The sequence below is a fragment of the Nicotiana attenuata genome, unplaced genomic scaffold (assembly GCF_001879085.1).
Source record: "Nicotiana attenuata strain UT unplaced genomic scaffold, NIATTr2, whole genome shotgun sequence".
NCBI lineage: Eukaryota > Viridiplantae > Streptophyta > Magnoliopsida > Solanales > Solanaceae > Nicotiana > Nicotiana attenuata.
In genome coordinates, this window is record NW_017670367.1 from 271,699 (window position 1) to 288,049 (window position 16,351).

The 16,351-nt window shown below is 36.3% G+C and overlaps 3 protein-coding genes across 3 annotated transcripts; 1 reads left to right on the forward strand and 2 right to left on the reverse strand.

Annotated features, from left to right (window-relative positions):
• Positions 1-459: 459 nt before the first annotated feature.
• On the reverse strand, positions 460-1,647 carry LOC109238451 (F-box protein SKIP28-like). The gene is made up of 2 exons (XM_019404924.1): positions 1,492-1,647; positions 460-1,041 (listed from the first exon to the last, which is right to left on the reverse strand). The coding sequence occupies exons 1-2, from the start codon at positions 1,645-1,647 to the stop codon at positions 460-462; spliced, it is 738 nt and encodes a 245-aa protein (XP_019260469.1).
• Positions 1,648-7,122: 5,475 nt separating this feature from the next.
• On the forward strand, positions 7,123-9,342 carry LOC109238455 (tyrosine--tRNA ligase, chloroplastic/mitochondrial-like). The gene has a single exon (XM_019404928.1). It carries the CDS (start codon positions 7,319-7,321, stop codon positions 8,885-8,887), a length of 1,569 nt encoding a protein of 522 aa, XP_019260473.1. The 5' UTR covers positions 7,123-7,318; the 3' UTR covers positions 8,888-9,342.
• Positions 9,343-14,483: 5,141 nt separating this feature from the next.
• LOC109238452 (aspartic proteinase CDR1-like) lies at positions 14,484-15,474 on the reverse strand. Its single transcript, XM_019404925.1, has 3 exons — positions 15,285-15,474; positions 14,890-15,195; positions 14,484-14,755 (listed from the first exon to the last, which is right to left on the reverse strand). Exons 1-3 carry the CDS (start codon positions 15,472-15,474, stop codon positions 14,484-14,486), a joined length of 768 nt encoding a protein of 255 aa, XP_019260470.1.
• Positions 15,475-16,351: the final 877 nt, after the last annotated feature.

Consider the following 16,351-nt stretch of genomic DNA (forward strand, 5'->3'; position numbering starts at 1 on the left):
TGTTTGGAGAAAATCCTACTGGATAGTAGGTCGTGGGTTTTTCACCTTTTGAGCCGGGAGTTTTCCATGAAAAAATCCTTGTATTCTTTACTTTCTGCATTTATTATTCCGCAACAGTAGTATAAGGAACACATAGAAAAACCAGGTCCTTTTATAATCTGTACACTCGAAAAATTGGACACCACACAAACCACCCCTCTAATGTGGTATTGAAGTATAAAACATCTAGTAGGTTAGCTAAGATTCTAGATAAGCTAAATTTTTTCCCTTTCTAGTAGGACTCTGGCAGCACAGTCGTTGTAGTAGTGATTGGAAGTAACTTTGTAGTCGCCGCAGACCGGAAATGTCACTCTGCAGTTTTTTTTTTACGTGTACGGATTGCCGCCGTTAGTAATAAAAACTTTTATTTACCGAAAAAAAAGAATACATCTCATCGCCTCTGCAGCATTATAAACAATCTCAATCATGTGAAGTTTGTGTTGCATGAAATTTACAATCACTGCACAGAAAACCTGAAGAGTCGGGATATAGGGACTGCTGGTAAGCATGTTGATTGCAGTATGCCTTGTTACAGAAACTACATTTTGGAAGCTGAAGCCAACAATCCAAGCACAGTATATCTGCACAAGCTGCTTCACCTACTTCTTCTTCATCTTTGGTGCATACACCACACTCTTCACACCTCGGGAGACACAGGAAGCAGCCCCTGCACTCTATAAGCTGCTTTACAAGATTTCTAGGACAGTCAAAGATTTCTCTTACTTCGCCACATTTCGGACAGATATCTACGTCGATTGAAGGCTGAGATTCTAGTCTAAAATTGGATGGTTCGTTTCGCCTGTGGTACAAGTTCTTTGTTCCTTCTTTCTTTTGCATCTGGTTTATACCCATTAGATGACCAAGTGTCTCAAAGTCCTCTCTCTTCACATTATAGATGCCAGAAATACTTAAGCTCGTTAAGTTGTAGTTACCCTTGGTAAGTAACTTCACTGCTCCAAGTACTCCCTCAATGGTTAAGCCTGTGCACCCTCGTAAATAGAGCTGGAAAAAGGTGGAAAAGAACATAGAATTCAGGGCAGATGTAATTTATACTACCTTCTGCCTCACATTCAATTTATGTGACGTTGATTGACTAGAACTGAGTTTGGAAATAAAAATGAAGACTGGAACGGAGATTTTATTTCCTTTCCTCCGCCTGGAAAATCTAGAGTTGACATCATTAAAGCATGGATATGGTTTCTGACTCATCAAACAAATTCAAGAAAACTGTGTGCACTTCAAGAATCAAGCGAGTTTTTTACAATATAACAGAAATTGAAACTGAAATTCAAACCTATGAAATTCATTATTCAGCACACTTGATTAGTTAACTAGTACTATATTAAAAAATTTTAAAGAAAAAAACAAGGAGAAAAGGGGAAGATATTAAAAAAGACCACCAACAACCACATCTTATCCATTTACCATTTCCTTATAAACAAACTAACATACCTTGCTGATATGAGGATTACTGGCAATGATTTGTAGAAGCCCATCATCCGTTATCTTAAAGCAATTTATGAGAGCAAGAATTGTCAGACGACTATTTGCCTTGGACGTCAGAAAATCATCAGAAAGACGAGTATTTAATGGCTGATATTCAGCCATAGCAGTATGTCAGCATCTCTTAATGGCCTGCAAACTTGAGTCATAGACAGAAGTTCAAATAAAGGGAGATAAGCCAAGACTAAGAACATAGCTTCATGGGGTGGTTCCCCTGATTGTGAAGGAGTTTTTATCATTGCTGTGTTTTGTTCTTCCCCCTCAGGTATGTATATGTTGTGAAATTTGCATGTCCATGGAGTTGATATTTGGTAGAATGAGAAAAGAGAAATATTTTCACACGGTAACTTGGATATACTTGTCATCATGTACACCAATTGAAACTAGTATGTCAATACCAATTTAAATGTCCTGCGTCTCATTAGAGATGTAATTGAGGGATATTTGATAAATTTATTTGTTTAAATTGTACACGTTAAGGGATGTTTGGTTGGATTCTTTATTTATGTCAAAATTATTATACGGTTAAAGGAATTTCTGGACGACAATTCTAGTTACTACAAAAATTTCCGATACTGTCAATGATCTAAACAGCAGTCCTGAATAGAAGAACATATATAGACCTTATCGATGGACAAGTACAAGAAACCTCCTATGGAATGTGTGACATACGAACCAAAGCTAGTTCCCACGATACAATACCATATGATGAGTCGAATTCCTGCAAAGCCAAAAACAAGTGAATTTTGATTAGCATTCAATGCTTAACAAATACTTTGTGTCAGCTATCTTATAACGAAAGAAGATTGAAACTTCATTGACAGACAACAACAGTGTAAAGAAAATTAACCTTGAACCTAATTCAACCCCACAAACTAGCTCATAAAGAGACAACGATTCATTCATCAACCAATGTGAGACATTCTAACAGCCCATACACACAAGGTGGGACATTTGGAGCATGAACAATATTAAATAGGAGCTCCAATATTGGTAAAATCAAGAATACGGATGGGTCTGACTCTGATACAAAGAATGAATCTTGGGCATAACTTACCTCAAAGCTAGCTCATGAGATGAGTATTGTCCAATATCATTTAAAGAGATAACAGCTCATTCCTCAACCAATGTGGGACATTGTAACAAATAGGATGATATTGAAGTCAATGTACTATTAAGTTGAATCATGGATAAAATTATTTCTAATGAACGAAGTTACTAAAAGCAAGCAAATAGCAGAATAACAGAACCATTTTTCAGGGAAATACTGCATCGGCTATGAGATTATCATCTTCACGCTGAATTTATGATCAAATAATCATTTCATTGCCTCTCCTCCCTTCTGTTGGGAAGATTAAGTTCAGAAACAACATTTTAGTTACTGATGCTACACTATTGTATTTCAGTCCTGCAGGTCCATGAAAACTTGAATTCTTTAATTTGTGAAGCCGTTTAATCGGTGAGGTTTAAAACATTAAGGAGAAATCCTAAATAAGTCATTTTTGGACCTTTTTAAGTTGGGCTTAGCTTAATTTATAAGATATTACATGATTCATTCCATTTACTTTATACAGATGTTACTTGAGAGTGTACAAGTCTGTTTTGACGTCTTAGTTCATTAGCCTTCAGGTGTTGCAAATATAATGAATTAATGACGAACAAGAATAGAAAGCATACAACCTGCCAATTTCCATGCCATCGTAAGCAAAAATTGTGAAGTTGTCTCATAGATGGATAACTTGTATTAAGAACAAGCACAGATCACTAAAGAATAAAATAGGAATATTTCTCTTGATTGAAGAAACACCCTTCTAAAAGCTTGCTATGCCCAAATAGCCTAATCATACTTTCGCATACAACTTTATATTAATTAAGACCTGTAGAGGGGTTTTGGAACTAGCCTTCACATGATTTGAGCTTGTTATCTGTCATCATTCTTATTTTGTACACCCTCCGTTTCAAGACGGAGTTTAATAAAGAATGAAAGACATTTGAAACTTGTGGTCTTAAAACACGCCATAACTTTGTGTGGCTGTAAAAGAAAAAGGATTCCAAAACCTTCACATGATGTTTTTGTTTATAATCCGTCATCAAGTGCTTACTTTTGTACACCTCCATTTCATGACGGAGTGAAACTTATGGCCTTAAACATGCCATAACATTAATGGCTTTAAGACTTTTGAAACTTATAGTCTTAAATATGTCATAACATTCTAATTAAGGCTAAAACGGAAGTTTAAAGTTATGTTTCCAAATATATAAATGCGTCATTCTTCTTCAAGCTGACTAACGAGGAAATAATGTCACACAAACTGGAATGGAGGGAGTACTTGGCTAAGTCGACAAACTTATGTTCCATTAAGACTACTACCGCAAACTTATTCAGGAGAGGTCATTTCACATTAACTTCTCTGGCAAAAATCAAGATTGTTCACTACAACAAGTTATTAACATTTATTAGTAGATTTGGAACATTTTCGGCTGGAATTGGTGTATATCATGAACTCCCACGTCCAACTGCTAGTGCTTCCTCAGGGTTTCCCAGAAGGAGAGCACTTCTTTAAATCCTTCTTTGATCACCCCAAAACATAAAATATTGGATCCTGTAGAACACAGGACGAAATATAAACCAGGAGGCTTTTACTATTATGTCTTTGGCATTGGATACGGCTATGTACCATCCCCAAAAAACATGCTTTGAAAATAGTTGTTGAAAGTTTAAAATCCGGCCAACACTAAGTTTTGCCAAAACTGCAACTCATGCAAGTTTTTATCAATTTACTTTCTGTTTCTTTTTGCTATGGTGCAAATTGTTTTTAGACTTATATCACACATTTATGGAATATCCGGATGATGAATTTTCTAAAAAGAATGAATCAATATGTGGAATATTATACATCATGAAAGCAAGTACAAATTAAACATGTTTAAAGCAAAATTTTCCCATTTATTTGGTCATATGTAGTGTTTAGCTCATGTGATATTAACCTATTTTATGACAACGAAACTAAAAAACTACCTTTCAAGAATTATGTTTTCAGATCCTTACATATGAAATTGGTGAGAAATGTGCAGGTCAGATCACATTTGGGAGGGTTGAATAGGCTGAATTAATGAAAAGGACACGATCCAACAAATGTGAAACTTGCTTTGTTATGATGAGTTGGATCAAGAAATGGGTCAATGTGCAACCTACAGCAGATAAGCCCTTGAAATCACAGTTTTCGTCCAAGCAAATAATAAGCTGAAAAGGCGGATCGAATAATAGTTCCAATAGTGAATTTTTTTACCAGGAGCTCACAATTTGGAACAAGCTTAGCTCAATAAGTGGAAAAAGTTAGCACAATCATTTCTAACTTTTTTGCAGAATCAGTCGAAACAAGTCCACAAGATGACAACAAAAACAGAAAGAATGTTTTTCTTCCTATAAATATCTGACTTTGAATTGATAGAGAATATCAGTTTCTCAAGAATATTGCTCTTTGTTTTCAAATTCCCAGCTACTCTTGCCTTCCTTTATACCTAATAATGAAGTAAAATTCTAACGGTATGCCGATAGTTGTGAAGAGTAAGCATATTTGTTCCAGCAATGGAGACATTCAGCATGAAGTTAGCTCAATTCTTTGAATAAGTTAACATTGGCTGTTATTTTTAATTTTTCAAAATTCAGTTGTAACAAGTCCAAAAGTTAGCAATAAAAAGAAGAAGGAAGCTGTAGTTTTCTTATTATGAATATCCGACCTTGAATGACAAAATAAGATGTATCAATTTACACGAACTTTGCTCTCTGTTCTCTATCAAATAACCCAACAAGGAGGCACCCTCAAACAACTACTCCTTCCATTTCAATTTATGTGACACTTTTTCGCTTATCGAGAGTCAATTTGACTAATCTTTGAAGCAAATTGGATTAGATCGACTCCATATTTTAAAGCTAAAATTTGGATATCCAAAAACTATACAAAAAGTACTGTAATTTGCTCTTCTTGTGTCAATATGATGAAAAAATGCAATTTACGATGTTGGTCAAAGTGCACACAGTTTGAATCTCGAAAAGCGAAAAGTGTCATATAAATTGAAACAGAGCGAGTACATGTTAGGCCACCTAATTAATTAGACTAAGATATTATGCATGTATATGATATCCTGCTCCAAGTACAATTATTTGTAATGAAGTTTGTTAAACAGACGAGCATAAGATCTGCAGATAGCCAAGCCATATACAACTACATCCTCTATCAGATTAGCTATAAGACCCTCATCTCTATCTTCTTTAGATGTAATCCTTATCTTCTCCCCACTTTAGCCATCTTCAGTGTTCCTCTCACCGTCACCCATCGGCTCCTGCTATTTTGTCCAGCATTGTTTTGTGTGTTTTCCCCTCTTTTTTTTTTTTTTTTTTTTTGAACAAATAACTATCTGTTTACTTCATTAATCTTCATGTCTTAGCTTAAACATATTTCTGAAATACTGCTTAAAATTCCACATATAAACTTGCAAGCCTGTACTCTGTTCATACTCCTATTGCTCTTGCCTTTTTATTTCTCTTGAGGATATTGAGTCGCATTCAGAATCCAATGAATATCATAGCACCAGCAATATTTGACTTGTCTTGATATTGCATATACTGTGAATCTTGTCTCTAGTTTATGATGCATGGTTCTCGTTGAACTTCTCTGCATGCAAGAAGTGCACTTCGATGTGCTTATAGGGAAAAGGAACCATCACCTTTGGTCTTTTCATAGTGCTTTCCCATCCAGTTTTTAGGTTGTCGTTTACTCAGATGAAAACTGAGCCAGATATCCTATTAGTCAATGTTCTGGTACTGTGTTTTGCAGTGTTTCTGGGCTCCAATCTTATATCTTTGTGTGTGAAGAACAAGAAACAATTTCTAAATTCTCAGCAGAGGCAAAGTATAGGGTTGTTGCCTGTAATGTAACTGAGATATCCTGAATTTGTCATGTTCTGTTGAACTTGGCCGAGTATAGGGCTGCTCCCCCTCATTTATTCTTTGCTGAGATTTCTATAGAAATGCTTATTTTGTTCTCATTTTATATTTTATGACAGTCTATCTGTTGCATCTTCCTGTCCAAATTAAGAGGGTGTATTAGGTCATTTACACTATCCTATTATATATTCATGTGATGCATCCTACTACGACAGTTTTTCCTAATCAAACTTGTTGATAGATGGACATAAGCTCTGCAGATCACCGAGCCAATAGGAAATCACTTCAAAGATCTAGTCGATGCATGTCTGTTTCCTCAAATCAAATTAAATCTAACTCACCCAGAGCTGACTAGAACAACTTTAGACTTACCACTCAATCTACATTCAGAAGAAAATCGGGTCTTCTTGGTTCTTTTTCAACTCTCATTTTGTTGATTAAACAAAAAATCGGTCAGTAATTCATGAGCAAACTTTGAAAATTATTAGCCCCGCCACAGAAAATTCACTCATACTTAATCCTATCAAATATTTTGAATAGTCAACTAATCTACTTGTTTCATATTATGTGAGGCAATCACTATTTGGATAGTCAAGTGTAGGGTGGCTGATGCCATCACGATTCTTAGTGAATTTTGGATCGTGGCACCTTATATGCAAGGTACACCTACTAGTTTAGAAATTAATAGCGAAAACTGCAAAATAAATTGACACAATTTTATCGGATGTCCTAAAGGAACAAACGCACACCATAACCTTTCAAGAACTCTGTGTTTCCGGTTAAACACTCAACCCAAGCGGATAAAACAGCAAAACTACTCGAGGAAAAATGGCTGCCGCGAGCGCCATTAACTCTGCCCTCCGAACTTTTCTTTTCAAGACTGCTACTCAAAGTCCTTTCGCTCCCTCTTTCTTTACAAAACTCTCACTACCCACTTGCCTTTTTCTCCCCAATAACCACAAATTTTCCCATCGCCCCTTTTGCTATTCCTCTACCCAATTGACATCCCAAGAAGACAATTCACGACCCGAAAAATGGCAAAATCCGAATAATAATACCCGACCCAATGTTCTACAAATTCTTGAAGAAAGAGGGTTACTGGAATCAGTGACCAGCGACTCTCTTCGCTCCGTTTGCTCCGACTCGAACTTGGGTCCGTTGAAAGTGTATTGCGGGTTTGACCCGACTGCCGAAAGCTTACACCTTGGGAACCTTTTGGGCATAATTGTGCTCTCTTGGTTTTTGCGTTGTGGGCATAATGCTGTTGCGCTTATTGGTGGCGCTACGGGTCGGATCGGTGACCCGTCCGGGAAGAGTTTGGAGCGACCCGAGCTTGATTTAGTGACACTTGAGAAGAATATATCTGGAATTCGAGGGATTATTAAGAAGATTTTGGTTTGTCCACCAGATGTTTGTGAAAATGCCGGAGAGGTGAAAATTTTGAATAATTATGATTGGTGGAAGGATGTGAAGTTTTTGGATTTTCTGAGGAATGTGGGGAGGTATGCAAGAGTTGGGACTATGATGTCAAAGGAAAGTGTGAAGAAAAGGTTGGAGAATGCAGAGCAAGGGATGAGTTACGCTGAGTTTACATATCAGCTTTTACAAGGTTATGATTTTGTGCATTTGTATGAAAAAGAAGGTGTCAGTGTGCAAATTGGTGGTAGTGATCAATGGGGTAATATTACTGCTGGTACTGATCTTATCCGTAGGCTTATCGGAAAATCTTCTGAAAATGGAACTGTTGTTGGCAGTGTTCCTGTTGTTTTTGGGCTTACTTTTCCTTTGCTTCTCAAGAGTGATGGTACAAAGTTTGGAAAATCAGAAGATGGTGCAATTTGGCTAGCCCCTTCACTTTTGTCACCGTATAAGTTCTATCAATATTTCTTTACAGTCCCTGATGATGATGTAGTGAGGTTTCTCAAGATTCTTACTTTCCTGAACATTGAAGAGATTGAAGAGGTGGAGAGGGATATGGGAAAACCGGGATATGTTCCTAACACAGCTCAACGTAGGCTGGCTGAAGAGGTTACACGGTTTGTTCATGGACAAGAGGGATTGGAAGAGGCTCTTAAGGCTACAGAGGCATTGAAGCCTGGAAATGCTGATACCAAATTGGATTGGAAAACGATTGAGGGTATTGCAGCTGATGTTCCGTCTTGCTCCATGAATTATGATCAAGTGTTGAACATACCGATTTTGGATCTTTATGTTTCCAGTGGTTTGCTTGAGAGCAAATCAGCTGCTCGACGAATGCTTAAGCAAGGAGGGCTTTACTTGAACAATGCCAAAGTTGATGGTGAGAGTAAGAAGATTGAGGCGGATGACATTGTCGATGACAAAGTTATCCTTTTATCTGCTGGGAAAAAGAATAAGATGGTCGTAAGAATATCATGACTTTCTTTGGTCTAATATTTGATTGCATTTTTATTTGAAAATTCAAATTCAGCATTCTGAGTTAGACAACGCACAAAATTGTACCTGGTATGCAAATGATAGGAAGAGAGGAAAGCAGCCAAGGGTTGAAAGGAAGTAAAGCAGGAAGATGTACATTATAATATTAAAATTATTTACCCGATTAAAAGAAGATGTTGAAATTATTTCCGTTCACTGTCGTATTGGCATTTATTTTGTACTTCTCAGAACAATAATTGTCTAGGTGGGAGAACAAGATGAGCTACGCAAATTTTAAGAATTACTTTGGACTCTATGGATGTATGATAAAGTTGTATCCACAAAATTCCTGCTTGCATTTCTTTTTTCTTTTTCTTTTTCTTTTTCTTTTTCTTCTTTCTCTTTTGACGGGCATGATGTCCCATTACAGTTAGAAGGACTCTTTATTTATGCTTTAACTATAGGGACTTCTTCGGTCTTCCTCCAGCTTTATGCATTCAATTTTACTATTTATCCTTTATTTGACATGATCTTTGGAGCAAGTTGTATCACAGAATTAATGAGCAACCTTGTTTCAGTTGGAAGCAACAATGACCCAGTAAAATCCCACAAGTGGGGTCTAGGGAGGATAGTGTGTATGCAAACCTTACCCCCCACCCCGATGGAAGTTAGGTGCAAATTATAATTGGCCTTGCAGTTTGCTTAGAAATCCTGTAAGACACATAATAATTATCTAGGTTGATTAGTCATACATGCTGGTTTGACGTCATGTGAATTGAAAAAGAGACTTATTGTTTTCTCTGTTCTTGGTTCACTGTTACAAAAGTATTGTTAGCTCTGTAGTCTGTCCAGTTATAAGCATGTGCACTTACGTATTTTTGCCTAAACCTTGGAATAACTTGGATTAGTTTTTGTCTAATCACTGAGCCCAGTGTAGAATGTGTATTTTTTTGGGAAAGGGAAAATTGCATCAGCTAAGAGTTAGCTATTCTGGTGGCTGACATTTTGAGGATGGTGATTGTGCCAATATTAAATTTTGCTCATATATTTGCAAAAGAAGAATGTGAAGAACCAAAAATGTTACATGATTTAGGAAGAAGAAGAAACACAGATTAAAGGAAGGAGGACTATCTTGCTTATTTTTGTCTTTGGGAAATTTTAAGGATGTTGCTTATATCATTCTTTAAGGGATTGTTGTCTGGCCATGTGGCATGTCTTATTGTGGCTTTGAAGAATTTTATTCAGTATGGCCTTACTAATTAATCACACGATATGTTTACCATTGCTGATAAGAAGCAGATTACTTCTGTTAGCATGAAGCCAGATTTGGCAGAATCAACAAAATCTCAAGTGAGCCGATATAGGCCTCCACACTTACAAAATAAAAATCTGAAAAATTTGCAGTTAGAGGATGATAAATCTCTAACACTATCATCTGATTCAAAAAACAGTGACAGTGATGGATCAGGGAGGGTTACTTGCAATACACCCTATGCTAAGACTAGATTAGCTGCGATCATCTGTATCCAGGTATATCCGAACTAACTTTTTTCTTGCAATTTGTCTCATGGTCTCAATATCTTATATCCTGCTTGATCTTGTGTGTACTGAACTCACATCAAATTCTAAAGATGTCTTATTTGAGATGATTCTGAAAGGTTCTGAAAACCTTTATGGTTCTTGTTGTTGATAGTTGGGGTTTCGGAATTGTATCAATTCCACTCAATTCGTGAAAGACTCTTTTTATGCATATCCTACTTCTCGAACTTTATGATTTTTGTTAGATTTTGCTAACAAACAGAATGAAAGAGCATTTATATTTTAATGATATTGGATAGTAGTAAGTGAGAATATATGGCAGGTATGCATTATCTGCATGCTTTAGCTATTATGCAGCAATAAGAAAATGTACAAACAGTCAATTCTACGCGACAATGTTTTCGGTGCAAAGCAAGGATACTTGTAGTATAGGTAGCTGTCATATTTGTGAGATGCCAGTGGATGACTCGGATTGAGCCATACACAGTGTTGTCAAAGGCGCGCTTAAGCCCTGGAGCGAGGCTCAAAACACGTTGAGCACTTCGCCTCGCTTTGTGGGCGCTTTAGTGTCGCATCAAAGCTCTAAAGCATACTCTTCCTTGCCAATGAGTGTAATCCTGAAAAGACGACCTTAAACAATTGATATTTAACTTTATCGTGATTTTTTTTCAATTTCTCTGTCCATATAATTGTTATTCATGCTTATAATGATTAGTCTTGGACTACATGCATATTTTTACTTTTTCTCCCATTGCGCCTTTTTTCACTAAAGCCCACGCTTTATTTGCACTTTGCTCTTAAAGCCCCAACGGACCTTAGAGCTTTTCCGTGCTTTTCGCCTTTGATAACACTGGTCATACAAACAAATTTGTATATACTCTGACAACAACTTGGTATATAGTAATGAAATGTTTGACTTAATCCAAAAATTAAAAATCTACATGGAATATGACAGTGCAAATTTTTCTAAATATTAAATTGTATAGATAGCTGGAATATTAGAGAGATTCCAGTGGATCAATTGGTTTGAGTCATATATACTTCTGACACCAACTTGGTGTATAGTAATGGAATGTTTGACTTACCAAAAAACCAAAAAAGAAAATCTAACAGGTAATTTGACAATGGAAATTGTATGCAGTTTCCTTTTATTTTCTTTCAAGGGGTGGAAGAGGGGTGAGTGAAGATGAATTTTCACCTTTGCAGTCTTTCATGAATCAAACTCATGATTTTGATCATGCTAGATGGCATTTGGAAACTAAAGGAAGGTATTGCTGTGGCAACGGCTTGTGGCACTATGAATTTGGGAGAGGCAATGATAGATCTGCATCGTTCAGACTTTGTAACAAAAAGAAATAAACCTTTTTGTGTGATATATCTTGGCTTCTGTTGATCAGTTGCCAAAGTTGTGCCCTGTGATCAACTGCTGATCCAGAGAAGGAACCATCCCTTTAACTGCAAACACAATCCTTTCCATTCTTGCTGTAGATTATCCTGTTGAAAAGGTGAAATGTTGATATATCAGATCGAGGTTCTCAAGTGACATTTGAAGCTCTTGCGCAGCCGCTAGCTTTGCAAGACTATGGGTTCTCTTCTGTAAAAAGCATCACATAGAGCCTAGAAATCTTGAGGCATAATTTGGGCAAAAGTGTGATCCATTGAAAAACAAAGTGACCTGATTATTAGGGACAAAAGAGGGGTGAAGAGATATATGATGAATTCAAGGTGAGGGTTTAGATGCCTTGCGCAGATTCAATAAGGTGTAGCTGAATTTGGAGAGCCAAGGAAGGCTGCTGCATGAGTTGCGAGAAAAATGTTGCCTGAGAAAGCCAGCAAGTTCTCTTGCTGTACAGTGTGAGCTTGGGGATCTCTAGAAAGCTCTTTTTATGAAATTTCTGAGAGGTCAACCGGGGTACGGATGCTTTATTTATCACCTACTGAACTCTTCATCACTTGCTGAGACCATGGGTTTCATATGTTGCTATTATGAAGACGGAACCAAATGGGGGAAATAGGTATATATGGATATATGTTTCGACTACAAAAGATTTGACAAGTTATATTATATTCATAATAGGGGTTGGAGATCAGTTTATAGATGTTGTGACAGGTTATATTATATACATAATAGGGGTTGGAGATCAGTTTATTGTGTCACAACAGGAGATTCTTCTAGAGGGAAAACCCAATTAATCTGACAGATAGGCTCATCCAAGTTCTCAGATGGGCAAAAGGTTTGGTTAAAATCTTTTTCTCTCGCAACAAGCTCTATTTGCAACCCCAAGAATGAAGTTTCTGTAGAGGGTGGTGTATTTCAATGTGGTAAATGTATCTCTTCGATTTTCCTCCATGTTTATTGAGTTTTGCTTGCACTTCACTGTTCTCAGGAAAATTCATTTGTACAAATCCCTCAGTGTTAGCTTTTTAGTGCTCTACTGTCTGGTGTTTTTTCCTTTCAAGATGTATGTTACTGTTGAAATTTGATTCATCAATGACAATTGACAAGTGGACAGGTTTTTACTAGGGAAAAGGATTTATTTCTGTTCCTGCAGCTGGTTGAGGATCCACAGTATCTTTGTGGATCTGAATGTGCTAAGCACAGCTCATGTTCTTTTACTGCTACATAATGGCGCAGGAGAAAAAACCACTTGTATCCTTTGACCATCATTAAGTAACATTGTTCTAAATCTCACGTCTTCTATTGCAGTCGTTAACCATCTCATGTACAGAGGAAGATGTCCTACTACTATTCTTTACCTTTTTCTTTGTCTCGCACTGATCTCGTGCACTCTATAGAGACGTATGATAATGCAGAAAGTTTTCTGAACTTAGATCTTTTAGAATGCAAGGTAGGATTGCCTACAATAGACCTAATATGCTCTTGTCTTTCTCCCATTCCACACATAGCGGCTGTGACGGAACCAAGATTTTCACCAAGAGGATTAAAAATATAATGTCGTAAACATACAAAGAAGCCAACAGGATCCAACATATACTATATTTACCTATCTACATTGTGCAAACTTCTAGCGAAGGAGTGTTAATTGACGTACTAAGGTGGCTCCGCCACTACATAGCGGGTAATTTAGTGTACCGGCTTGCCTTTTTTATCTAGACTGATTTGCTTATTTCACTTGCTGTTTAGTGTTGTATCAAGCTTATATGCAGGAGTTTGTATTGTTCTTCCAGCATAATAGCATATTAACGATACCCAAAATTACTGTTTGTAAGTTAAAACCAAGAATGCCATCTCCTATAAGTGCGTTTTATTTGATCTTAATTTAGATTAGAATTGTCCCCCCACATTTTCAACAGTAGACCTCTTTGGGATGATTGGATCTGAAACCCACTTTTTCTACTGAAACTTTTATGTATTACACATATGGAGAATGAGCACTTTAGCATTTGAACCATTGCTAAATAAATACAAGTTAAAGATATCAAGCAGTAGAAGTTGGTTAATCTGCTGAAGTGTAAGGACAGATAATGGTGTGTATAATATACAAAATATGGTCCTTTTGATCAGCCTGTCCTTCTGATCTAAAATAATTTTCAAATTCCAATACTCTTGAGACGATTAATGGACCTAAAAAATCTCTTGATGTTGTTGACTAATATTTTCTTGGGTAGGTTCTTATTATTAAGTGTTGTAGTTGGAATTCGAGTATGTGCTTTTGTTTCTCATGCTAAGTTGAAAAGTTAAATATATATATATATATATATATATATATCTGAGCAACTGAACATGTTTAAAACACTATAGAAGGCAAAGATGTTGAGAATATTAAGACTTATATCACTTAAGTAGAAACATCAAAGAAAATCACATCGTAATGATCAATCAAACAGACGGTCACAATCTATCCTAGTGAATGACATCCTCGTTGTGTTAAAGTCAAAGCTGACATAGAAATATTGTTGTGCCCAAACTCCAAGTATGCTAAAGGCATCTTCTTACTTTCAGAAATTTGTATAGACAAGCAGAAATGATCAACGCGATCTTGTCGAAATAAATTGTCAGCACTAAACTCCATTTTAGCATTTTCAGAAAAATGATTTGCTAAGTTGGAAGTCCTTTAAGATCCCGAGTGACAATTCCATAGTAACAAAGCTCGTTTGGCCTGTTGCTTATAAATTCTTCTAACGTCGTACCAATCACAGATTTAATTTCTTCCTTCAGTTTCTTGTAAGCTATCTCAGGCAAATAGCTCGAAGTGGCCCCACTATCAACAATCATTCCACCTTGGTGATCGATCCTCTTGAATATGATTGGATCAATGTCAAGAAACTTGTCCCCTACACTGATCTTTTCTAAAGTTATGTAGTATTTGCCTATAACCATAAACATGGGAGTGGACACTCCTTCAATTATAGGCTTACCTCCCAAAATTAATGCGTTTGAATCATATTCTATATCAGTTATATTACCAATACATCCTGAATAATTTTGTTGAGAAACAAAGAACCAGCTCGTTGTCCAAGCCCAAGAACTCCACTAACCTTATCTGCACCTTGAGAAAATATTGATGAACATCCAAAAATAAGACGCTTGAAAATCACTTCTGTTCCATTGCTTAACTCAAATGCCACAACTTCAGACGCAAGATGTCCCCTAGTCCTACCTGTTGCATAAGAATAAGTATACTCACATCTCCTCGTCGAGACACCACATTTGCCTTTAAGAATCATAAGATCACAAACAGATGTCCCACAATACACATCTTCAACATATGATGAAGATTCTGCATAGCGGTATAATGGAGCTGGTGATTCTTCACCACCAATAGTAAAGCCACAATGAACCCAAAGCGGTGTCCATGGTAAGAATTTGTGGTACGGGGGGGGGGGGGGGGGGGGGTACCAATCTTTAATGGAACAAGAAACTGAGAGGTATATGCTGGGTAAATCTGAAATTTATTGCCATCTTTTTCCAGATCAGTTATAAGATGTGAAATGCGAGTCTCTGATCTCTCATTCATTATTCTCACACGATCTTCAAGTGTGAGTTCTGGATTGTAGAAAGGCGAGTTCACTGCTTCATAGTGAATCATTTTTATGACTAGTCTCTCATGATGGTATGGGGAACTTGGTGCGGTTACAAAATTTTGTAACAATACTAATATTACAAGAAGCAATTCCATCATTTTCAGAAATTAACAGGAGAGCTAGCTGTTGGTTATTTTTTTTGCCTTTCCTTTTGAAACTAGAGACAAGTACTTAAGAGAAATGGGGTGTATGGAGTCATATGAATAGTTTCTTCTTATAGATGCATTCTTAGTTTCTGATCTAATTAGACGCTTCTTTTTCTGTGAGTTAACTACTCATTCAACAACTTAGGTACATAAGGTTTGAGTTCTTAATCTTGTCAGAACACACATTTTGCGAGTGCATATATAGTTCATAAGAAGTTGATGAAGTATACATGATTATAAAATATTGAAGAAAAAAAGAATATATCGAGAGAGCACAAAGGGCCCTTTTAGCTATAAAAAAAAAATTATTTTTCGAATATATCAGTGTTTGGTCTTAAAAATTTCAAGGTTTACTTGAAGTTGCATTTCGGAATTTTTCGAAAATTTTAAAAACTCCAAAAAACTGTTTTTCAAAATTTTCACTTCAAATCAATCAAAAACAGCTTCAAATTGTATTCGTGTCCAAATACAACTCTAGTTTCAAATATCATTTTTACTTGATTTTTTTTCCGGAATTTTACAATTCTTAGGTTCCTAACGCCAACTTAGTAAATCAAGTGGAAAAATTATTTTCTCTTTCCTATGAATACATGAAGTGATCATCTAAAATTTCTACAGTGATACTTTGAGTTCTTTTCATTTCTTAAATTACGTATATTTTCAACATTTTACATTCTTGGAGAGAGCCTGATCCCTTGTGTACGAGTTTGATTTTTTTTTTTTATGAGTTTATAAC

Coding starts and splice junctions, on each gene's coding strand:
- LOC109238452 (XM_019404925.1), bottom strand. CDS start 15,474: ATGATTCACTATGAAGCAGTGAACTCGCCTTTCTACAATCCAGAACTC. Junction 15,196..15,284: donor TCTTGTTCCATTAAAGATTG/GTACCCCCCCCC, acceptor TTGGTGGTGAAG/AATCACCAGCTCCATTATAC. Junction 14,756..14,889: donor TGGGCTTGGACAACGAGCTG/GTTCTTTGTTTC, acceptor TTATGGTTATAG/GCAAATACTACATAACTTTA.
- LOC109238455 (XM_019404928.1), top strand. CDS start 7,319: ATGGCTGCCGCGAGCGCCATTAACTCTGCCCTCCGAACTTTTCTTTTC.
- LOC109238451 (XM_019404924.1), bottom strand. CDS start 1,647: ATGGCTGAATATCAGCCATTAAATACTCGTCTTTCTGATGATTTTCTG. Junction 1,042..1,491: donor GTAATCCTCATATCAGCAAG/GTATGTTAGTTT, acceptor ACCTTTTTCCAG/CTCTATTTACGAGGGTGCAC.